We start from the raw sequence: 25,038 nt of genomic DNA, 5'->3' as shown, positions 1-25,038 counted from the left end.
CTTAATAACATTTCTTTTCTCTGGCTTAGTTTATTGTAAGAATACAGTGTATAATACATATAACATACAAAATATGTGTTACTCGACTGTTTATGTTATCACTAAGGCTTCCAGTCAACAGTAGGCTATTAGTTGTTAAGTTTTAGGGTAGTCAAAAATTATATGTGGATTTTTCACTGTGCAAGGGGTCAGCACTTTTAACCCCCATGCTGTTCAAAGGTCATCTGTTCTCTATTTGATTAGACTCTTCATTCTTGCTGAGTCTTTCTCTGAGGCACTGTTGGCAGCTCAGGGGCCCCAGATGGAGGCAGCAGGCATAAAGCTTAGGGACTTGTAGTCAAATGGATCTGCCCCCACTGCATGACCTCATGCTGTGAAGTGCAGATGGAGTATGCCCCTTTTAAAACTATCACAAGGATTAAATAAGATATTGTCTCTATGAAGTCTTTATTACATGTCTGGCTGGTAGTATAGGGTTGACCAAAAAGTTTGTTAGGGTTTTTCCAAATTTTTTGGCCAGCCCAATAGATGTACACGTAGAGGTAGCTGGGATTTAATTCCAGATCTTACATACTCTAGAGCACATAAGCTGACCAGAGTCTAGAAATAAGATACACTAGGTGCTAGCTGGTGGACATCCAACCAGCCATCAGATTTAAGGGAGGAGGTTTGTCAAATAAGTATACCGATCCCTGATGTTATTACTTTTGGATTACTTAGTTTTACTCAACTCTGGGAGCTGAGTTTGTTAGCATTTTGATCAAAAGAACCACTGAAAACACATATCATGGTATGAGAAAGTAGAAAATTCTAATGTGTAATGTTGCATTTATTTGAACAGGAGTGTAGTTCACTTTTTTGAAGCAGCCATACCTTATTATCTTACAGACAAATCCAAAGCAGATGGCAAAGTTGCTGTGGTGGCCAAGAAAAGGGTAAGATCATGTTTTATTAAATCAAATATACAGACTTCAAATTCAATCTGATTAACACTATTTTTAAACGAAAATTAAATTAATATTTTAAATCAAAATAACATATAATCAAATTTTTCTTCTAAATGTTAGTTGACACTAGGAATTTAATATTTATGGTTACTTATATCAGTGTTATAGAATTATCAAATATTAGAATAATAGAAAATTGTAAGTTAACAAATAAACAGTTACTTTTATTTGTATATACTCTCATATACTAAAATATTTTTAATATGTCATGTTATTATAATGTATGCAATCTTCATAGAAAATTCAAATAATTAAAATTCACAGCTTAATATGGACTTTACCTTAAAGTTAAGTAGAGAACAATATCAGACATTTGTATGAATCTTTTTAATGAAAATTTGTAAAGTTAATAGCATTTTAAAAGAATTTTAAAAATTTAACATGTCATTCTATATACATTGTGTGTGGAGATATGTTTAACTCTAGTTACTGTCAAAACTGTGATTGGGATAGGTTGAGCCTTGACAGTCTCCTTAAGTGGCAATATTCTCGAATAGTAGTTTCTCTCCTTGTGTCCACCACTACCAGTGCTTTTCCCACTCCCTTGCCAGCTTTAGATATCACCAATTTTTACATATTTGCCAAAATTTGAAAGGAGAAAAATATGCCATTGTTATTTCAGTCTGCTGTTATTTGTTCTTTTATTTTAGCGAGGTTGAGCATTTTTCATATACTTATTGGACATATTTCTTCTGAAAACTGCCTATGCATATCTTTGCCCATTTCTTTCATGGGCTTTTTTTACTTTGATTGATTGATTTATAGGTTGAACTGCTTCTTTGGATCTTCATTTCCTTATGAAGGCTCCCCTGTCACATAAAACTTACCTTAGATAAATTTGTGTGCTTTTCTCTTTTTAATCTATCTTTTGTTACAGAGGCCCCAACCGAGCGCTTAGAAGGATAGAGGAAAGAGACATTTTTCCTCCCTTACACAAACCAGTTATCCGAATACCATTTATTGACTAATAAATAATCTTTCCCTTCTTTACTTTACTGTTTTTCTTTTGTTATCTTCTTTATAGTATACAGTATACCTTCTTCATAATATAACATACAGCATTTAACATGTCAAAATATCTGTTTCTATATCTATCATGTATCTAGTCTTAAAAAGAATTCTAAATTGCTGTAATTATTGTTTCTCTATCCTTTCTTTAATGTGTGGATTGGTGAACCTTCATTACCCTGCTTTTTCAAAAATTGTTTTCATAGTTCTTGCCTGTTTAGTTTTTCAGATTGTATGTATGTATGTATATTATGATGAATTGACATTTTAAAAACCCTTTCTGTCTGGGGAGGGACTGTCCCTCCCAAGACTAGCCAGTTCTTCTAGATGGCACAGGGTACATCTTTCATATGCACCAACAAATTCCAAACATCACCCAGCTACCTTCTTCTCAAATTCTCAAATACCAAGCCAGTATTGCCCCTGCCCTAAATTATCCCAGGGCCAGGTTCCAGCCAATGGAGACCACCCCTCTAGACCAAAGCCTTCCAGAATTATTCAAAGTAGCCAGTCCTAAACTGTTTACCCTACCCTACCTTTCCTTTCCCATGGAAACCTCAATAAAGGCACAATTTAAATAGTTTAAACAACACACAGGTGAACTTTAGAAATATTTAGTTAAGTCTCCCAAGAAAAATTCTGTTGAGGTGATGATTGGTATTGTAGAAAATCTATGTATTAATTTGGAGAGAAATTACATGTTTATAAAGTGAATGCACACACGTAGAAATATGTCTCTTTATCATTTTTTCTTTAGTTTTTTTCAATGTAGAATTTTACATATTTCTAACTAAGGCCTTCCCACATATTTGTTACTAATTGGAAAAGGATCTCTTTTTTAATTTTTCTAATTAAAAAAGAAATCATTTATTTATTTATTTATTTATTTATTTTTGGCTGCGTTGGGTCTTCATTGCTGTGCGTGGGCTTTCTCTAGTTGTGGCGAGCGGGGGCTACTCTTTGTTGCGGTGCGTGGGCTTCTCATTACAGTGGCTTCTCGTTGCAGAGCTTGGGTTCCAGGCGTACGGGGTTCAGTAGTTGCAGCACGCAGGCTCAGTAGTTGCAGCACGCAGGCTCAGTAGTTTCAGCACATGGGCCCTAGAGTGCAGGCTCAGTAGTTGTGATGCACGGGCTCAATTGCTCCATGGCATGTAGGATCTTCCCGGACCAGGGATCGAACCCTTGTCCCCTGCATTGGCAGGTGGATTCTTAACCACTGTGCCACCAGGAAGCCCCCTCTAAATTTTTTTAGCTTATATATAGAAAGTATGCATGTATGCATATCTTTTTTTCTAACACTTTATTTTTATTAATGCCAAGAGTTTAACTTATACCTCTTGAAAGACAAAATTAATGACCACTTTCTTTTTTTTTTTGTACACACACACTGTATTTTATTTTTACAAGAGATAAATAGACTGACACCAAGCATTGTAAATGGATGACCACAACAAAAGCAACAATGATTGCAATTACCAAACACGAAAACACACTCATATTATGTCATAATATTGACATTCAGTCCAGTAATCCTCCACTGTAACAGCTCCTTTAGTTTGCAGTGAAAATTGATTTCTATATTCTTTGCTTCTGAGTCCTTGTGGGATTTTTTTTTTTTTAATTCAAACAAAGTCACAAAAATTATAATCACCCTCATCAGTTCACTCAGTCCCATGTAATTAATTTTTTTTTCATCTTGATCTTTTGTTAGCACTTTTATGAGTTCATCAGTTTTTCATTAGAGTTCTGAAAATGCTTATTCATTCAGTTCAGCAGTACAGTTACCAGAAACGAATGACCACTTTCTTGATTTATACATTTATGTATGAAGAATTCAAGCTATTATATTTTCTGATAAAAAAAAAATTTTCCCCCAAATTATTGCAAAAATTCTTCATAATAAGCAGGAAAATTTCATTAGCCCAATTGCAGAAGTCACTTACATTTTATGAGTAGATGTCTGGATATTTGTGCTAATTAATAAGCTTGCTTATTAACATAGAATTCATGTACTGCAACTCACTTGATTCACTTAGCTTTATATGCATCTTTCCACAAAGATAAATATTATAATAGATCTCTACTGCTGGCTTCTAGCACCAGGCAGAGAGATACCTCAGGAAAGTATAGTAAGTAGAGGAACCCCTTGGGAAGAGTCACAGTCAGGTTTCAAAACTCATTTAATATCCTTTTGGATTTTACTTTTCTTCACCTTTCCATAGATCAGTGTTCCCAAAACTTGAATCATTCAGGTATTCCATCATCATTTTGCCATTTTCTGTGCTGTTAGTTACTATAGTTTTCTTTCATTTGATTAACCTTTTTAGTAATTTAATTTTTTTATTGAGGTAAAATTTAAACACCGCGAAATGCACAGATCTTAAGGGTGGAGTTTGATGAGTTTTTCTTAAGTGTATACACCCATGTAACTACCATTCCAGATTAAAATAGAGCACATTTTCATTACCCCAAAAAGTTTCCTAACCAAAATTTTAAGATGTAAATGTACTCTTTTGATGTGAGTTGCATTTTCAAATATATAAATAAATATATATTAATATAGAAAATTGTCCATTTATCACTTTACATCATCAGTGGAAACCTTCACATAGAAAGTTCTTTTTGTACTAATTGCAGTTTCCCTGTTCTCAAACTCTGTGCCACTCTATGGCAGTATTATGAAACAGCCTTCCAGGGGAGTGATTTTTAACAAGATATTCTTTAGTAACTTAAAAAGTAAACCTGCCTGATTAGGTTGCAAGCTTTACCTCTTTTATCTTGAATTAAAATCTATAGGAATTCTGTAGGATAACTATTAGTAGGAAAGTAGTAAAATTACACAAAATGGATTAATTGTTGATATCCAGAGACTTTTATATACCATTTATGAGAACAAGCAAAGACCCCTTGATTTAGAGTACCTCTTTTCTAGTGTGGATGATTGTATTTGTTTCTTAAATAGAAAAGTCTACTATGGGACTTACATATTTGCTTACCCCTGTTTTTGACTTGACTTTCAGTTTATGGATCTGACTTCAACCAAACTGACCTTCTTGTAGTTTTCTTAAGATGGGCAGTGGGAATGGGAGGAGCTGGGATAGAGGGGAAGTGGGCATAGGGGTGAGTATAGCAGGCGTGAAAATCCCTTTGTTTTTCTTCCCTGGAAGTAAAATGACAGCATCCTAGTGTGAGGGCCACACTGGTCTCCAAGCTCTCAGGTTGTTGTCCAGCAGCCGGCTTACAGCTTACAAAAGGTAGGTTTTCCACCCACAGGGCTGCTAGGCGCCTCTTGTTTTCAGGGGTTTCAGGTCCGAAGGGGAGTGCTTTGGGAGGTGGAAGTGGTGGGGGTATCCTAATCCGATGACTTGTCCCAGTGCACTGATTTATCTGAGAAAATTCAAAGTTTAGTTATGCAGACCTGGTACTTGGTAAACAGAAATTCATCTTTATCAGTAATATCCTCTCAACTTTTAAGAATTGTTTTCATCCTAATTACTAAAAAACAAAATATCATTTTTAAAATGTCACCATTTATAATAATAGAAGATTGTATTAATTTTTGTTTCTCTACACATTATGCCCATTTGAAAATTCACTCAAGGTATTAATTCACTTGGAATTCAAGTTCAGTAATAACTTAAAATCTAGTGTCAGATTCCAGAAATTCAAAACTTTTCAACCATAACTCTCCACGTTTTCTATTCTGTATTTTAACTTTGAGCCAGAGGCAATAAAAAGAATTCTACAAAATGTGATTGCTCTTTTGTTAAGATACAAAAACCTTTTCAACTTGAGTCCTACTAATCACATGAAGAGCAGGTGTTGTCCTCTGTTATTTGGGACTAAACGTATTATGCAGCTTTCTTCAGTTTTGTTGGTTATATTCATTACAAGTATAGTCCTTTCTCTCATCCAGACACACAAATTATGACTCCAACATCAAGCTACACACATGATGAATCTGGGTTTCTTCCAAAGTTAGGGATATTTCTCATTCACCATCACCTTCCTCATCCCATTCCATTAAAACCAAAACCAATCTTACTAATCCATAGAAAAGTGGATATAACATACAAAAGGAATAAAATAATAAAAATAATAAAAGTAGGGCTTCCCTGGTGGCGCAGTGGTTGAGAATCTGCCTGCTAATGCAGGGGACACGGGTTCGAGCCCTGGTCTGGGAAGATCCCACATGCTGCGGAGCAACTAGGCCCGTGAGCCACAACTACTGAGCCTGCACGTCTGGAGCCTGTGCTCTGCAACAAGAGAGGCCGCGATAGTGAGAGGCCCGCGCACCGCGATGAAGAGTGGCCCCCGCTTGCCACAACCAGAGAAAGCCCTCGCACAGAAACGAAGACCCAACACAGCCAAAAATAAATAAATAAATAAAATTTAAAAAAATAAAATAAAAGTGGATATAACATACAAAAGGAATTTGAATGTAGCTATTGCACTAGATATTAAAAATGATCTTTCTGTGTCTAATAGAAATAGCTATTGTTTTCCTGTTTGCAAAGGGAAATTGTTATCATTGGAAAAAATATGCCAGTGAAAATTAGTAGAATTTACATGTAACTTACTAGAATGAATCTATAATTTTAAATTTATAAACATTTGGCTTCTGCCCGTAATAGCTTCTTCAAACTTTTTATTTATATTAGACAACAGAAGCCTACTATTTCTTTTCTTTGAAGACCTATAAATTATTACTTTTTTTTTAATTTATATTTATTTATTTATTTATGGCTGCATTGGTTCTTCATTGCTGCACGCGGGCTTTCTCTAGTTGAGGCTAGTGGGGGCTACTCTTCGTTGTGGTGCGCGGGCTTCTCATCACGGTGGCTTCTCTTGTTGTGGAGCTCGGGCTCTAGGCACGTGGGCTTCAGTAGTTGTGGCACGTGGGCTCAGTAGTTGTGGCGCGCGGGCTCTAGAGTGCAGGCTCCCTAATTATGGTGCTCGGGCTTAGTTGCTCCGCGGCATGTGGGATCTTCCCGGACCAGGGCTCGAACTGGCGTCCCCTGCGTTGGCAGGTGGATTCTTAACCACTGAGCCACCAGGGAAGTCCCAATTATTACTTTTAAATTCTTTAAAATTGTAATGACTTTGGGGTGATATTTTTCTTTTTTTTATGTACTAATACCTTTGCTTCAAAAATAATTTGCTCTGTTATGAAATACGTATATTAGGTACACATCTTAAATCTGTACTCCCCCACATACTGGGAACACAGTCACCCAGATCAAACAAACGGAGGTGTATCTTGCATATCCTTCCAGGAATCTAGGCTCAAGAATGTCTTTCATTTCAACCTCTGGGATCCTTAGAGAGCTGATGTAAAGACTTGGATCCAGATAAAATATTTTAAAGAATAGTCTTTTTTTTTTTAAAAAATTGTGCTATTGTGCAGAGTCTGTCTCTTCCTGTGTAGGAGAGATCATCTTCTTTTGCATGTTGATGAGGATTAATGTTCAGAATTTGACAGTGATCATGGGTTAAAGAATCAGGCCAATTATCCTTACTACTCAAGTTGATGGAGAGAAAAGTGGTAAAATAGATAATGAAGGTCTCAAAATTTGTTCTTTGGTCCAGAAAGAATGGTGTAATATGGGTACTATAATCATTGAATGTTCTCTGTACATCAGCTTTTTAGAATTTAATTGAAATATGTAGATTCTAGAAGTTCTTCCTGAGAAACCTTATCTTTTCCCAACATTGCTCTTGCTAAAATATCCAGTGACTTCGGAAAAACTATACACAAATAGGAATTGTTTTCAACAGACTTGGATTTTTAGACAGTGTCCAATTGCAAGTCAAATAATCTAACTTACCAGCTTCATTCAATCGGATAAACAACTGATATAAGTTCTGCTTTCTTCTGATTTCCATGGAACTCTTTCCTCTCTGGACACCCTGTTCCTGTTAGTCCTTAGTATTCTGAAGCTCTGTATAAATATGAGTGCAATCTGTGCTATTTTAAAAAAAAAACTTCCTGAATTTCTGTGTTCTATCACTGGTATAGCTAGATGGTCAAAGACTGTTAAAAAAAAAAAAATCAAGTGCAAGACTTCAAAATTTATCAGTGAAGTACATAGTCATATAGTTCCTTGAGGGGTCCTGTTACTTCTGTCCTCAGCCAAGACTGGGAGGTGTTAATAGAAGGCCTTTTCATGCCTTCTGTTTAAGGTGGTCTAGTGGTCAATTTCTATTTTAGGGGAAAATATTCTCCTGTGTCTCAGCTCACTGCTTGACCACACACTCCGGTATTTTTTCTAGTAAGCTCCTCAAAGCAGAGAAATCCACAGTGCTTTAGTGTGAACTTACACATGGCTGAAGAGAGTGCAAGGGACAACTAGATGTTCATAAGTCATGTTGCCAGGGACTGGTCTCTGATATTGTCCAAATCTCACAGGAATACCCCTCTACTGAAGATTGACCAGAGGGAAGCATTGGTCATTGGCAGACATCTATGTAAGAAACACTGGATTTGTAGATGATCTGTTGAAATCATGTTTAAATAGGGCTAGAAAATGATCATTTCAACCTTCCCTCCTTTTCAAAGAAGTGTTAAAAACAAATATTATCTGGACCTGAAGACTTAACTATATTATTGGTACTCTCCAGATACTCAGATTAAGTAATAACCATCTTTTACAATGTTACATGAAACCAGTTTTCATCCTTTTCCAAGCATATATTTCCCAGCAGATTTACCAAAGGGGAATGAGAATATTGGCTTTTCCTTCTATATGATGACTTTTGACAAGGAGTTTATATACATTATTCAAGGTACAGATTCATTCTTCTGTCAAAGTAGGCAGCTCTTTAGTGATTACTGACTGACAATTATTCTCAAAAGGTTACAAAACATATTTATGTCTTCTATGAGCATAAAATGCTGATCAAAATTTTACACCCTCAGATTTAGCACAGCGAACAAACTTGTTCTTCTTGCTTAAAAAGATTTTTAATCTTGGGACTTCCCTGGAGGTCCAGTGGTTAAGACTCCATGCCTCCACTGCAGGCGGCGTGGGTTCGATCCCTGGTTGGGGAACTAAGATCCTGCATGCCACACGGCTTAAAAAAAAAAAAAAAAAAGTTTTTAATTTAGATGAATAGTGGCTTAAGGAAATGGGCAATATCAAGTCAGTTTATGCAGATTATATTAATCTGATGTAAACACAATTCTTATAGATTTTCTGTCCTTTGCAATAAAAGGCAGTTCTCTCATTTGCCATTCTAGTCCGCAATGCTAATTTTTTTTTTTTCAGTAAATGGCATATGCCCTCTATACAGACACCTCTTTGTTTTTATATCCAACAAGAAAAGAATTAATACTTGCTTTGTTTTCTTTAAAATCAGTGACACTTGTATAGCAATATATTTGTGTGGATGGGTGTGGGCTAGATCAGTGCCTGGAAAACTTTAGAGTCACCTGAAGAGCTTATTTAAGTACAGATTCCAGGCCCCACCCCCAGAGTTTCTGATTTGGTAGGCATGGGATGGGCGTGAGTATTTGCATTTCTAACAAGCTCTCAGGTGTTGCTGATTCTGTCATGTCGTGGCTCTTGTTCTGAATAGCATTGGACTGGACAACATAGGAGAATCAGCTGTGCAACACAGGAAGAGAAGGAGAAGAGATAGATTAGATAAAGTAATCTTTAGTGTCTACTTGTACTGGGTTGGATAGTAGCCTCCAAAAGATATGTCCACCAAGAACCTCAGAATGTGACCTTATTTGAAATAAGGATCTTTGCAAATCCTTTGGGTAAGGATTTTGAGATGAGCTCATCCTGGATAATGTGGGCCCTCAATCCAACGGTAAGTGTTCTTATGAGACAGACATCTATCCTTCAGAACTGTAAGACAATAATTTTCTGATGCTTTACCAAATCTGTGGTAATTTGTTATGGCAGATTTGGGAAACTAATACACTACCAAAGTCCAGCCATATCAAAGTGCCAAGTTCCCTCTGTCGTATGGTCTAAGGAAAAAGGGTAGCGTTCCGACACTGACCTGGTGGACTAGTATAACAATGAAACAGTGACTGAACATCAACTAATTGCCAAACGCTGTTGGATACTTCCTGGCATGTTATGTAATTAATCTTCCCTCAAATGCCTTGAGGTAGTTATTTTTTTAGCATTATTTAACAAAAGAAGACCCTGAAATGCAGAATGGTCATTTAGTCAGAAAATATTTATTAAGTGTCTACTTTACGCCAGGCTCTTGCTGGATGTTAGAGTAGTCAGTGACTTACCAAAGGTGATCCCACTTGTAGGTGCCGGCGTCAGCGTCCAGATCCAGACCCTCTCCTTCCAGATGCAGTGCCCTTCTCCATCCGTCATACATTGTCAAAGCCTGGAGCAGGAAAGCACAGGGAGTTTGGCAAATACTGACTAGTCCATTTTGGCTGCTATGGAGTAGTTAACAAAGGAGAAAAGGAATTTATTATGACCAGCACAACTCACCGTAATTTATGGTAGTCGTCTAGCAGTATTTCTTTCTGTTAGTACCTATAAAGCAGTTTGCACTTTGTTACCTGAATTTCATTTCCACTTGTGACCAGCCTTTCAGTTCATACTCAAATATGCGTGTAAGCTGATCCTTAATAACAAGATAGAAATAATAGCGTTACATTGTCTTTGGAGATGTAGTTCAATGATTTAGACAACAATATTTCTATACATATTTTTTACCATATAGATATATAACAGTCCTGGAAAAACTATTTGAATATTACCTTGAGGTTGAAGATCACAAAAAGGAGATCATTTACTCTTTAGCATCATAATAATATGAATTCCCTGAATGTTTCATACAAACTTCCCCTGAGTGATTATTAGGATATAATTTTTTTATGAGAAGTAAATTAAAATATCCCCATTTAACTGTAAATTCATCAGTTTCTACTTGTAATTCTGTTTCTCTGTGTATATTTTAAGGCTAAGATTTTGGTATATACAGGTTCAGGACTATTATATTTTGGGGGTAGATTGTTTCTTTTAGCATTAAGTAATAACCTTTTTATCTCTGATTTTGCTTTTTGCCTTAATATCTGCTTTTTTCTACCAGTAATACTGTAGCAGTATTCCCTTTGTTAATAATCATTGATATATTGTATCTATCTTCTTACTTTCAATTTTTCCATGTCACTGCATTTAAAAAAATTTTTTACCTTCATTGAGATATAACTTATTCAGTCCTTTAAATTGTAAAATCCACTGTTTCTTAGTATATTCACAGTTGTCAACCAATACCACTATCTAATTTCAGAACACTTTTTCATACCACCAAAAGGGAACCTGATCTTCATTAGGAATCGCTGCCCATTTCTACATCCCCTCAGTCCCTGGGAATCGCTAATCTACTTCTGTCTCTATGGATTTGCCTTTTCTGGACATTTCAGATAAATGAAATCATACAACATGTGGCATTTTGTGTCTGACTTTTTTTTAACTTTTCACTTACCATAATGATTTCAAGATTCATCCAGGTTGTAGTATGTGTCAGTACTTCACTATTTTTAAAGGCTGAGTAATATTTCATTACATGGATATATCACATATTATCTATCCATTAATGGATATTTGGGTTGTTTCTACTTTTTTGGGTATTATGAATAATGCTGTTATGCACATTCATAGTTTCATAATTATGACCAAACATAATTTTTTACATGGACGTATGTTTTCCTTTCTCTTGGACATATACCTAGAAGTGGAATTGCTGCATCATGGGGTAACTCTACATTTAACATATTGAAGAACTGTCAAAAAGTATTCCAAAATGGCTCCACCATTTCACATTCCCACCAGCAACGTACGAGGGTTCCAATTCCTCCACATCCTTCATCTTGTCCTTGCTTAGGCATTAAAACCCCAGTCCCAAACCCTTTTGGCCCTTTTCTGGTATAAATTCTCTGTGGGTCTTCACCATGTCAGTTCCCACCTGTATAGCTTTGCATTCCACATGTTTCTGGCATCTGAATATTTCTTTTTCTTTCTTTAAAGATCATATATGTATTAAAATTTAAAAGTAGTGTTACTTAGTATTTTTGTGTATTTGTGGAAGGTGAGGAAGGGAGAGTGGATATAGGGGGTAGGCATTCGTACTGGATGAGTCGACCATTCCTAGAAGTTGAGCAGGTCAGTGGAATTGCAGTGATGATGAAGTGGCTGACTTAGAATTACATGTGTTGTTTAGGGCTGGGGGCCAGAGTTTTTCTTTTGGGCTAACTTACTCAGACCATATAGGATCCATTATTATGCTGAACTCATCGTATCCCATATGAACTAACTGATCTTTTTGTTGTTGTTATTTTACAGATGCAAGTTTCCAAAAATAATACTAAAAAGAAAAAGTCCCAATTTAGAAAAAGGAAAAGGTATGCTTTTTTAAATTAAAAACTATTATGATAAAATTGAAATATATATATTGGGTTTAATTTTTATATGACATTTCCCCCTGGTTCTTAATTTTGTTTCTCTAGGGAAATACGTTTTAAATTTTCTAAAAGAATTAATAAAATGATAAGTAGTAGTCTTAGAAGTATGGAGAAAGTTTTATGTTGGTACAAATGTGTTGAACTATAAGTTTCAAAGATTAATATCATGTGAGCAACCAGATAAGAAGGGTTTTTAGTTTAAAAATAGGTAATGCAAACCAGAAATAAGCCTTTATAATAAGTCACTGATGACAAGTTTTAGTGTTTATCACTGAACCAGCCATACAGGTTATTTATTTTTTTAATGGATAGTAATCAGTGTTATGTGAAAAGGAGTCCTACTCAAAAGACAAAGACTGGCCTAATATGATAGTCCTTCTCTTCTTCTTTGTCCTTTTTTAGAAGATGAATAATTAAATTTTTAAAAAGGACTTTCACTTCCTAATCTTGACACTTCACAGTAGCCCCATCAAATAGATAGGGATATATCATAATTATCTCCATCTAAAAGATGAAGAATTTGTGCCTTAGGGAAGTTAAGTGACTTTCTCAAGATCTTCTGGTTAGAGAAAATGCGTTTGAACAAATGTTTTCTGACTCTAAATCAGCAACATGGTGTAGTGGGAAAAGCATGGATTTTGCAGTCTGACAGAATTTAGTACTGTCACGTTCAACCATTTTCCTATGTTGTCAAATTTCTTAGTTTCTCTGAGCATCATTTTCTTTATGCGCAAAATGAGAGTAACAATTACTTGGTAGGTTTTTGGAGGGAGGATTACACGAAAAAGGCTGTGTAAGGTGCTGGGTAGATTATTAGTGGTTTTCACTTAGTGAGAGCTCAGATCAGTATTATTACCCTTTGGTTTTTCACTGCCTTACTTACTGTGTACAACAACCAAGAAAAAGTACCCCAAGGTAGGAAATATATACCCATAATTTACAGTTACCAATGAATATGCATGAACGGTCATTTAAATATACATGCTTGATCTTTTGAAAATAAATCTGTCAAATTCTTTTTCTAGGAAAACTGTTTTAAAATCATCTTTTGAAAATGTTTGTTCAGATGATGCCTTATCAAAGGAAAACATGGGTATGTGAAGGCCTGTCCTGCTTTTAGTTCTTTTACCTGTATTTAATTCCACCAAATATAATTGTAGTCCTTTGAAGAAAAATAAATGTACATGTATACCTACATGAGAAACATTAGTGGGTTTTTGGTATTGATTTACATACTAAGGCTTTTCAATTGTCTTTTGGTTTCTATTCCCTCGAATTAAATTTTCTCTGGCTTTGTCATATATTTAATTTTTAAAAATAAAGCATCAGCAGTTGTGGGAGGAAATACCAGCATCAATACGCTTCAATCCAGACTTCTCTATTCCACATTTATTGGGGTCCTAGGGGTGCCAAAGGGGGAGAAGGAAGAAAAGCAGCAGCCTAGGGCTTCCAGCTGAATTAATTGCCATTGGAGTTAGACCACAGTAGGGAGAATGTCGCCTGCAGGGAGAAGGTCTTCACTTTCAAAAGCACTTTACTTTTCTTACATTTTCATTGGTCTTGAAAAGCAGGCACATGCTTGTTTGCTAGGTGGAACTTTGGCAGCCATACAAAGAGGTTTCAAAGCCAGTTAAACCCAGAGAAGTCATTGTGCCACACTCCCTCTCCTTGAAGCCACCCCCAGATCCTACGGGGCTCTCATTTCCATTGGCTAAATACACCATTTGTTTTCAGTCTCAGTTAAAGAAAGGAAAGCAGGCAGAGGAAGGACGAGGTAATTATTTTTTTAAAAGAAATTTCTTTGGTTCCTCTCCTAAACTTATTCTGCTACTGCTTTCCCGCTATTTAAGGCGCTTTTTTTTTTTTTTTTTTGGTTATTTTGTTCCTTTGCCTCACATGATCAGTTCAGGTATTCCTGTAGAAAGGCAAAAGTTATTTTATCCCTAGGCTGAGTTACCACCAGGTGACCCTGATACTACAGCTGGATCCTTCTGCTCTCCAACTAGCACAGGATCCTACAGAAGAAATTCATGGCTGCCAGGAATCCACTGACTGGAAATGACTCTTCCATGTAAATGAGTGAACACATCTCAGTAGTCTTCCACTAAAGGGAAGCCCTGTCAGTAGTCTCATGTTCTGTATGGCTCTGAAAGTCTCAGTAGTTAATTGTTAAAATAGTTTACCTGATCAGTGTTCCACTCCTCAATCCCATTTGAACTAAAGAACAGAAACATCTAGTCTTCTGTGTTCTTTGTAAGAGCTGACTACTTCCTGAAAGAGTAGTTCTTTTTCAGTAGTTTGTACCCTCCTCAGATTTTTTACCCACTACCCATATTTCTGTGGATCCCTTGATGTAGGCATCTGAGATCTCTCATTTCTTCTTAGCTTAAGGTAGGATCAGTCCTAGATCGAGCGACAGAGGAAAATTATACCGTCAGATTCTTGAGTCTCCATGCCACTTTTGGACCCTCTTTCCTTACACTCCCAGATGCTAGTGTCTCCTGTTAGTCTACTGCCCCAGCTGTGATATTCCATTATGGGTTTTATGCTCTACAGTTGCTTCCCTCTTTCCCTTAGTTAGAGATCCCAGGGAGAGTCAATTAAGTGCATCTACTTTACCTTTCCGAGTATCAGTTTCTTCATCTGTAATAAAGAAATGCAGTAGAAGCCCTCTTATCCAACAAAGAGAGGACTATTTCTGGAAAACAGTAGAAAAAATTGAGGAATCATGAAATAAATTAAACTGTATATTCATGGCTGTATAAAAATTTAATCTAATGCTGGGAGGAGGAGATAAATTAGGAGTTTGGGATTAACATATACACACTACTATATATGTAAAATAGGTAAACAACAAGGACCTACTGTATAGCATAGGAAACTATATTTAATATCTTGTAATAACCTATAATGGAAAAGAATCTGAAAAAGAACATATATACATATATATATACATACACATATATATGTGTATGTATATATATATATATATATATATATATATATGTAAATCACTTTGCTGTACACCTGAAACTAACACAACATTGTAAATTATACTTCACTTTTAAAAAGTGGTTATAAAAAGAGATTTAATCTAAGAAATAGCTATTTGTGGAGCATGTCTGTATTTTTTTGGAGAATTGCTACCAGGAATATCTTGTATTATATATTTTTTTCAGTGTTTAGGGACCAAAAAAAAACATCCATCGATGGTGATGAAATAATAATACAATAATAATAATAACACCTGTAACAGTTAGTATGTGTCCTCACTTTTCTAAACATTTCATATATATTTATTTAACCCTCACAAGATCTATATGAGATAGATAAGGTAGATATTATTTTAACTCCCATTCTGTCAGTGGAGAAACTGAGGTACTTAATAGGTTACATGACTTTTCTAAGGTCACGTAGCTTCTTAAAATTAATCAAAGTTTGCAACAATTTCCTTGGTTACTTTGGGTACCAGAAGCTTAAAGCTAAATTTATGGTTATTCTTTACAGCACTGGTAGTTGGTCTAAGCATTTTTTTTTTAAAGGAATTCCTTATTTTTATTATTTATTTATTTATCCATTTATTTTTGGCTGTGTTGGGTCTTCGTTTCTGTGCGAGGGCTTTCTCTAGTTGCGGCAAGTGGGGGCCACTCTTCATCGCGGTACGCGGGCCTCTCACTGTCACGGCCTCTCTTGTCGCGGAGCACAGGCTCCAGACGCGCAGGCTCAGTAGTTGTGGCTCATGGGCCTAGTTGCTCTGCGGCACGTGGGATCTTCCCAGACCAGGGCTCGAACCTGTGTCCCCTGCATTGGCAGGCAGATTCTCAACCACTGCGCCACCAGGGAAGCCCAGCATTTTTTAAATGTAATGCCTTTCGTATCTCCCTTAATGAATTGATTTTGACTTCTTTTATTTTCAGTCTTTGAGTTTTTGTCATTTGTTTTATTGTATCAGTGTTTTCTGTTGGTAAATACCTCATTTCTTTTTGGGGAGTAGACAGTGTGTTAAACTTTTGATAGGTAAAAGATTGACATAGTACCCTGGATTAACTAATAATCTACTAACATTAATTAATAAGTTAGCAAAGGATGTGTTCATTAGCTGCCTGAGATAGGTGAGCATTGCAGAGAATGGCTAATATAGGAAAGGTCTGGGTGATGGCTGAGCCCGGGTAGGAGATGAAAGCCTTGAGGCCTGGGTCTGGGGTGTAAATGGCTAACGGGGAGAAGGGTGCTGTCTCGCTATTCAAGGTAAACTTTGCCCACCTGCTCTTGGTTTGGAGTCACCTTTAACCTCTCGGCCTTTGTGCCTCTTGTTTCTGTTTGTGTCCCAGAAAGGTGTCCTCTTCTTCATTCCACTTCAGCCTGTATTTCACTCATCTCTACATTTAAATCATGAACACACAGAAGAGGGTTTGTGGTTACTTGAAAACAAAGCAAAACCAAGTGCTTTTTCCTCCTCTTCACCCTCCTTTTCTGAAAGAATGGCTTCAAAATTTCAACATTGAAATGGCCCTGAAAGTTTATTTAAGATGCTATTTTTCAGTGCCAGGTTTGAAATAACCCAACCAGTGGCCTCTTTATATAAGGGAGGAAATAGCTTCTTTAGACATTTAATAGAGAAATAGAGAGTAAAGAAAACTTCATAAATATACATTTGAAGGCTTTTAAAATAGTGACTGATTGGACTTCCCTGGTGGCGCAGTGGTTAAGAATCCGCCTGCCAACGCATGGGACACCGGTTCGATCCCTGGTCTGGGAAGATCCCACATGCTGCGGAGCAACTAACCCTGTGCACCACAGCTACTGAACCTGTGCTCTAGAGCCCGCTAGCCACAACTGCTGAGCCCGTGTGCCACAACTACTGAAGCCCGCGGCCCTAGAGCCTGTGCTCCGCAACAAGAGAAGCCACCGCAATGATAAGCATGCACACTGTGGGATAGGGAGGGAGGGAGGGAGACGCAAGAGGGAGGAGATATGGGTATATATGTATATGTATAGCTGATTCACTTTGTTATAAAGCAGAAACTAACACACAATTGTAAAGCAATTATACTCCAATAAAGACGTTAAAAAAAAAAAAGAAGCATGCACACCACAACGAAGAGTAGCCCCTGCTCTCCACAACTAGAGAAAGCCCACGTGTGGCAACGAAGACCCAACACAGTGAAAAATAAATAAATAAAATATAAATAAATTTATAAAAAAAAGTAGTGACTGATTTATTGAGACAAACAGTAAGTTATTTCTTATCAGGAATGGAAAAAACACTGATTTATTTTATAAAAAGTCATTTTTAAAAGCCAGATATGGACTTCAGTATGAGAGATACTTTCTTCTTTCCTTTTCCTTTTTTTTTTCTCTTTTTTTCCACTTTCTCTGCGTGATAGAGCAGCTATCACTCAACAACAAATTGAAGCAAGTCAGGAAAACTACAGGATAATGAGGATTGATAGAAGATGATTGGTCATGCAGTTAGCACAGGCGTGCATTCTCTATCTTTGGAAGAGATCATTGACCAATTTTGATAACCTAGTTTGTAGATTACAATAACTGCAATTTCTGAGAATTATTTTTGCACTCTCTGCGTTTACAGTATAGGAATACCTATTTAGAGAAGCAAGCCTCCTGTTGCTCTGGAAGCAGAATTTGACATCAGTCAAGTTGGTGTTATGAACCCTGGTTGATTCATGAAGTCATCCATTACTTTGTCTTCCCTTTGATCGAAAGGCAGTGTACATACTTTTCCAGATCACTTGAAAACAGAGAGCCTGCAATGGCACTTGGCAATGACATTCATTATCATAAATTGATTGTATTTTAGTCTAGCCTTAGAAATACAAAGAAGTTTGTGTGCCATTTTTCCTTTACAGCAGAGCTCAAAATACATCTTCTCAGCAGTGCACTGAATGTCAGTATCAATTTCCATAGACTCAGAATGTAAAGTAGGAAAACACAACGTCTATGAGTGGGACTGGGGAATTGGTGTGAAGATAGCCACACAGTTGTTAAGTGACAGGTTACTAAGTAAGAAATCTGTCATAAAGAGAGGTTAATCTCATTAACAAAACTGCTTCAATGAAAATGTACTTTCCTACAGAAAATTCTGATTCAGTAGACATGGTGTTGCATTCGTATTTTTTAATAAAGTCTCCAGGTGATCCTTGTGCCCCCAGATTTTGAATATCATGGTTCTAGAATGTGATAGCTTTTACTCTGTGTTCTTAGGCTTTAGCAGTTACCACAGAACACAGATCTGTGTGCTTACAACTAACATGTCAGTTAACCGTTTTTGTTTGTTTGTCTTTAAACATAGGAACTGGTTCTGAGGTGTGGAATGGCTTATCAGAAAGCTGCTTTCAAACTGTTTTGAGAGTTTTCCACAAAGAAAACCTAAGACTGGCTAGGTGGGGATGATGACCAGGAAGGGTTGTTGGTCTGTGGTTCTTCTCTGGGGCCCCTGACCCTTAGGAGGCACACAATAAACATTTGTTGATTAAATAAAAGAAGATGGTAATAAAATATGAATTCTTTGGAGCTGGAACGTCTCACATTAATCTCTGTTTTTACCTTATAACATGCTTAGTTTACAAGGATACCTGTGTGTAAACACACACACACACAAATGGATGTGTATATCATGCACAATTAAAATTAATGTTATTGCTGGGAACACCTTGATATATTCATTGATAATATTTTAGCGCTGAAGGGTGTGTCCTGCTTGGGTTCCATGAACTTTCAGCTGCTCTACCTCGTGTGATTTTTGGTTACTTGCCAATGAGCAGTCCATAATAGAGGTGGTGTGTCAGATTTGTATAACCAGAGTGGAAGGTGATGGGGTGTGTGTTCGTGGCCTTTCTCTTTCAATCATGCTGCCCTTAGAAGACTTCTCAGGGGCCCCACCAGTCTGTTGTGCAGGAGCAGGCCACCCGGGTCTCCTTCCCCTTATCTTTACTTCAACAAGACTCGGTATCAAATGAAAATGTTTGTTTTATTTAAATCGGGAATTCAGTTGATATTGTTAATCAGTGATTGAGTCTGTAGAGTTATAATAGGTGTTTATTTCTTTGATGGGGATATTATTTTATCTCAGCAAGTTCAATCAATTACCAGATTTTTTACATACTTACATATTTCTGTCACAGTAGCACCAAAAACCCACAATTTTTATAAGTGTGTGGTGTTTTTTTTTTGGTCAGATTAGGCAGTTAAGATGCATTGATATTTTGATTAGGAATAGACTAGTCTGGATTTAGCCTTGCCACTTAATTACATGGCTTCCCCTTTTAAACAGTAGCTTTAATAGTTTATTGCAGGGATTGACAAGTTGTGGCCCACAGTCCACCAGTTGCTGCTTGTTCTTGTAAATAAAGTTTTATTGGGACACAGCCACTCTCATTTGGTTTAAGTGTATGTGTATGGTTTGCATCCAACAGCAGTATTGAGTAGTTGTGACAGAGACCATCTGGCCCACAAAGCCTGAAATATTTACTCTCTGGTCCTTCACAGAAAAAAAGTTGCTGACCCCCAGTCTATAAATAACAATTTAGTTTGGTGCCCTTGGCTCCTTATTTTAAAAATGCAAACTTCTAGTGAGCTTTTGATGTTTCAGGGATACTTTATAGTCTACACATAGCAAGAATGTAACCTACATTTTTCAAGGAATAATTATTCAGTATAAAAGATTCACCTGGAAATCCATAGTAATTTTGCATCAAGCAGAGGCCATATCTGAAAATTATACAAAGTATTTATTTTTTAATCTCATAACTTTAGAAAATGTCCTCTTTGGGGGTGGTTAATAGTATGAATTAGATTGAATTAATTAAGATATAACATTTTTGACTGTATTAATGTTGTTTCTTTAGTTGTCTCTGAGACAGAACTTTTACTAAAAGAGCTGGAGCAAATGCTAGAGCAAGCACTGGAGCCCACAGCCGCCCCTGATGAGTCCGAAGGGGAACGTGGAGAGGAGACAGATACAGGAGAAAAGGTAGGGTCCATAGTGACCGTCAGGCCTAAACAGCAACTCCAGACTCCTTAAACAGCAGAAATTGTTCCTGGATCTTCATTTTCACTGTATGGGAAATGCTTTTCACTTCTGAAACTTGAGCCCTTGATTATCATGAGGTGAATAATAAACTAGTAGCCTGTTGAGAAATCAGGATGCATCTATCAGTCTTTGAAAAAAGTATATTTGAGCCAAGGAGCTCTTTTATTTTAGATATTTAAGGCTGGAATGAAGAGAGATGGAGGGGCTCACCGTCATCAAGGGGGTGCCGATCTTTACAGTCAGGAGAAGGGCCAGGACAGGAGCAACTCAGGAAACCTGCTCTGCCTGTTTCATGCACAGGGTTGACCTCCATGGGGACAAACCTCATTAGTAACATCCTGGAGGCGGGGTTTTTCACTGGAATCTATTTCACCATTCTTAACTAAATTGTCTTTTTCTTTTGGTCAGCTATATTGGGCTGAGAAAGGCCATGTGTGCTTACTGTATTCAATATTTATATATGAAAACAGAAATTTTGAGTTGGTTGACACACTGCTCAGCACATCAGCTCCATGTCTGTGCAAATAAAATGAGGTACAAGCCCAGCTCATTAACACAGAGCAGCAGTGTGGCAGGTGTGAGAAAAATAAGTCATGGGGCAGACACTTCCACAAGGTGGTACAGCTGTTCCCTATGTAGTTAGGAAGAAAAACAGCAGTGGGGAGCCCTGGAACCTTAAGGTTTCATTCCTTCTCTCATTCCCTCGTTTGGGTGTACAGTGTGCCTGGAGTCAGGAGGGCAGTGGATAGGAGACGGGCTCAGGATACAGTGCCTACATGCCCATCCTGGTCCTGCCAGTGAGGACTTGGGGGACGTGGCAAGGTTGCCTAGCACTTGCCTCAGAGGACTGTTTTGAGGGTGAAACAAGGCAAACCAGGAAAAGTGCTTTGCAGAGTAATTGACACCTAGGGTTGGCTATTATTACAGATGAGAATTGTCAGTGGCAGCCACTGGAGAGAGTGACAGCTAAGAATTCGTCACTTTGTCTCTTTTCCCATATTCTCACTTTGCGGAACTACCCATCCCCAAGTCTGTCTGTTCTGAGATGCAGAAAAGGTGGATTTGTAAGTGGACAAGATTGTTTACCCACTTTGGCTGATTTCATTCAGAACTTCAACAAGAATAAAGATGATTCTTAAATACCTCCTTGACTGAGTTAGAAATCAAGGAAATAGACAGAATTTACAGTTGAGATCAAAATGTCAAGGAAAATAAAATTAATGATAAAAACACTTGCTGAGCTGAAAAACATAATTGTTTTCTTGGTCAGTGATACCAACTTGTACTTGAAATTTCCATGGGTTGTGAATGCCATTTTTCCAATTAGAGTTCCTTTTTAAACAAAAACAAAAACAAGCAAAAAACTTGTTGTCTCTATATAGATCCTACCCTTTGTAGGACAAGAGCTATAGATTGGCGATATATATATTGTATACATGTAGTTAATATACAAATTATTCTTTTCTAGCAAATGTGTGTTTTGTTTGAGCACTATATGGATTTTTGCAGTGTTTTTTTTTCTCAGTCTTAGCAGTTTGTCTTTTCAAAAATACAGCCAGGTTGATTTTTGTAGAAATGTCCTGGAGCTTTTACAGCCACAGAATTGGCTTCTATTTTGCCATTATAACTAGTAACTTCATAGAACAGGAAAGTACTTCTGATTTTTATTTCTTAAGGTAAAATAGTTTTTATACATCACCAGCCAGGAGCTTGCTCTTTGTTTTAGATTCTTGTAATATTTTAAAGTCATTTAGAAATTATAAAAATTAACCATTTTATCTTGCTGGTAAGCAGGTGAGTGCTGCCTGCTGACTGGTTCATAAGCTTCTCTCCACACTGAGCTTTGCAAGTCTGGAATTCATGCCAGGTTCAGGGTACTTAGGGCCTTGTTCACTTTTAAATAAGGAGAATAGCAATGAGACCAACTGTCAAAGCTAGAGCAATTTACATTTACAGCTTAAAAATAAAGAAATGATCACCTAAGGGATTTCTTTTTTTGTTTCTTTGTTAGTAGGAAAAATTAATATGGCTTCCAAAGGTAATACCACTTAACACTGAAGATGTGTTTTGTTTTTAGGAGAAAGTGGCCTTTACAAGCTAACACATCAAAAGGAACCATCTGATAATTTTAAAGTTCTGAGCATGTTTATTCTCTGGGCAGATAGTGTTTGAGCTATTTTCAAAGTTGTAAATTTTGATGATGTTTTCATCATTCATTTCATGTATGAGGTTTCAGGTTGATTACTCTCAAGCACTTATACCAGTGAATTGAGAGTAGCAACATGAACAAAAAGCATACACACGTGGATAATCAAAATCCATTTCTATTTGTCATTGAAATACTTTATGAGATTATTTTCCTCAGTAGAGTCACCTTTCTAATTAATTATGTTCTTAGCTAATATTAACACTACTTGACATGCCCTGACGTGGAAAAAAATGGGAAGGAATTAATTTTAGATTATTATAAAAATCCACCTGAATAATTCACAAATTAGATAGTCCATATACAGATAAGACAGAGTTTACTGAATAATATTATTTTAATAATTATTATAATAAAAGGTACATTTTTGATACATGAAAGCACTTGTCTAAACTGCATGTATTTTTTAAAAATTAATTTATTTATTTTTGGCTGTGTCAGGGCTTCGTTGCTGCACGCGGGCTTTCTCTGGTTGCAGCAAGCTCTTTGTTGCAGTGTGTGGGCTTCTCATTGCGGTGGCTTCTCTTGTTGCGGAGCATGGGCCCTAGGTGTGCGGGCTTCAGGAGTTGTGGCACGTGGGCTCAGTAGTTGTGGCTCACGGGCTCTAGAGCGCAGGCTCAGTAGTTGTGGCACATGGGCTTAGTTGCCTCGCGGCATGTGGGATCTTCCCAGAGCAGGGCTCGAACCCATGTCCCCTGCATTGGCAGACGGATTCTTAACCACCGCACCACCAGGGAAGTCCCATAAACTGCTTGTATTTTTTTTCTTACATTGTGTGGGAAGTTACCTCTGCCTTTAATGAACCTTGAAGTTGTAAATCTCGTGTGCGTGTGTGTGTGTGTGTGTTTGCATTGTTTTTACCTGTGTTCTTTCCCACTAAGCTAGCACACACTCTCACTGTTTGTAAGGAATGCAGATGCTTATGAGAAGATGAGAAGAGAAAAGTGTGACTAAAACAGTTTTAACTTGTATTCCCCATAATAATCATTTTTAAAATAAACAAATATAGAAAACTCTCAGAAGTTTAATTTTAATGACCACATTTTTCCAAAGCATAAAATTGAAGCTAACTAAAAATGTGTGATGTTGGAGAGTAGAGACAGGACTAAATACTAAGTTATTTTTACACTCACACACTTACTGTACGTTATACTTTACGTGGGGATCATTATTTGACCACCAGCAAATGGAACACCTTCTTAAGGAGTTACTGACAACTTTATGTTTTGTTCAAATAATTAAGCCTGGTCTTCAAGTAAATTTGATGACTTGTATGGTTATTTTTACAGTTATCTAAATGTGGCCCTGAAGCTCCTGTGGGCAGCTCGCTTGAAAACCACTGTGAAGAGGACTATCTTGTAATTGATGGGCTAAGATTAAAAGCTGGAGAATGTATTGAAAATATAACTAAAAAGTTTAAGGAAATAGATGCGTTGATGTCTGCACTTTAGGGCATTACAGATATTTTCAAAAGTTAGTTATAAAAACATTTACATCTTTATATTTTCCCAAAGTCAAAACTTAAAAATGTTTAGTGAAATAGGTATACATTATACCAAAGTTGTTATTTCTAATAACTTTCTACTTTGTGTTTTGAGAATATCCATTGTTTTGAGAGTCAATCAAATGGTAATTAAGTTAGTGTTATAAATTTAGAAATCTGAGAAACCCTGATATTTGCATTTGTAGGTTTTTTTTCTTGTTTGCCTTAATTTTAAAATGGCTTATGAAACCTACTTCACAAATACATGCTTTATAGTGATTATTTAGGCCCTTTGTTCAAATGTGGCTAACTGCTAAAATGACTGCCGATGCTATTATAATTCTTACAGATATTTCAAATCTAATATACTTAGAGAATGTGAATTTGTAGTAGAAAGAAGCTACTGTAAAATAAAAGGAAATAATAAAAAATGGTTGTGTAATAGAGTTGGAGCTTTTCTTAAAAAATAAAAATGTCAATTGCCGCCTTATACTGGAAACAATCTTTTCAGCTATAGTTCCCTAACTGACTAACAGAGTCTATGGAGGGTCTTTGGAAGATCAGAATCCTGGACCCTTCCCCACTGAATCAGTATTTCGTAGGTGAGGATGGGAAAATGTAATTTAAAATATATAGAGATAAGTTAAACATATTCACTATAGAAAAATCTAAACTATATACAAAAGTAAAAGGTACATCCTGCAGTACCACTTCCTTAACATCCTCCCCCCAGGAGCCCCATTCCTTAGGGGTCCCCATGAATGGTTCCAGTGGGTGTCCTTCTCACTCATGTTCTGTGCTCATCAACTTGTGTGTCTGCACATCCATCTCCATTTC

At 36.8% G+C, this 25,038-nt stretch overlaps 1 protein-coding gene across 1 annotated transcript in view; it reads left to right on the top strand.

Moving 5' to 3' along the window:
- Positions 1-24,169, top strand: part of ZCWPW2 (zinc finger CW-type and PWWP domain containing 2) — a 139,336-nt gene extending 115,167 nt beyond the window's left edge. Inside the window, exons 5-9 of the mRNA XM_068558330.1 lie at positions 889-935; positions 12,341-12,399; positions 13,485-13,552; positions 20,328-20,452; positions 24,008-24,169. Of these exons, the coding sequence (XP_068414431.1) occupies positions 889-935; positions 12,341-12,399; positions 13,485-13,552; positions 20,328-20,452; positions 24,008-24,169 (461 nt within the window). The remainder of the gene's footprint in view (positions 1-888; positions 936-12,340; positions 12,400-13,484; positions 13,553-20,327; positions 20,453-24,007) is intronic.
- The last annotated feature ends 869 nt before the right edge of the window (positions 24,170-25,038 follow it).

The sequence above is a fragment of the Eschrichtius robustus genome, chromosome 12, assembly GCF_028021215.1.
Source record: "Eschrichtius robustus isolate mEscRob2 chromosome 12, mEscRob2.pri, whole genome shotgun sequence".
In the NCBI taxonomy this organism is placed as follows: Eukaryota; Metazoa; Chordata; class Mammalia; order Artiodactyla; family Eschrichtiidae; genus Eschrichtius; species Eschrichtius robustus.
The sequence above is the reverse complement of the archived record's forward strand: the minus strand, read 5'-3'. Positions and strand labels throughout refer to the sequence as shown.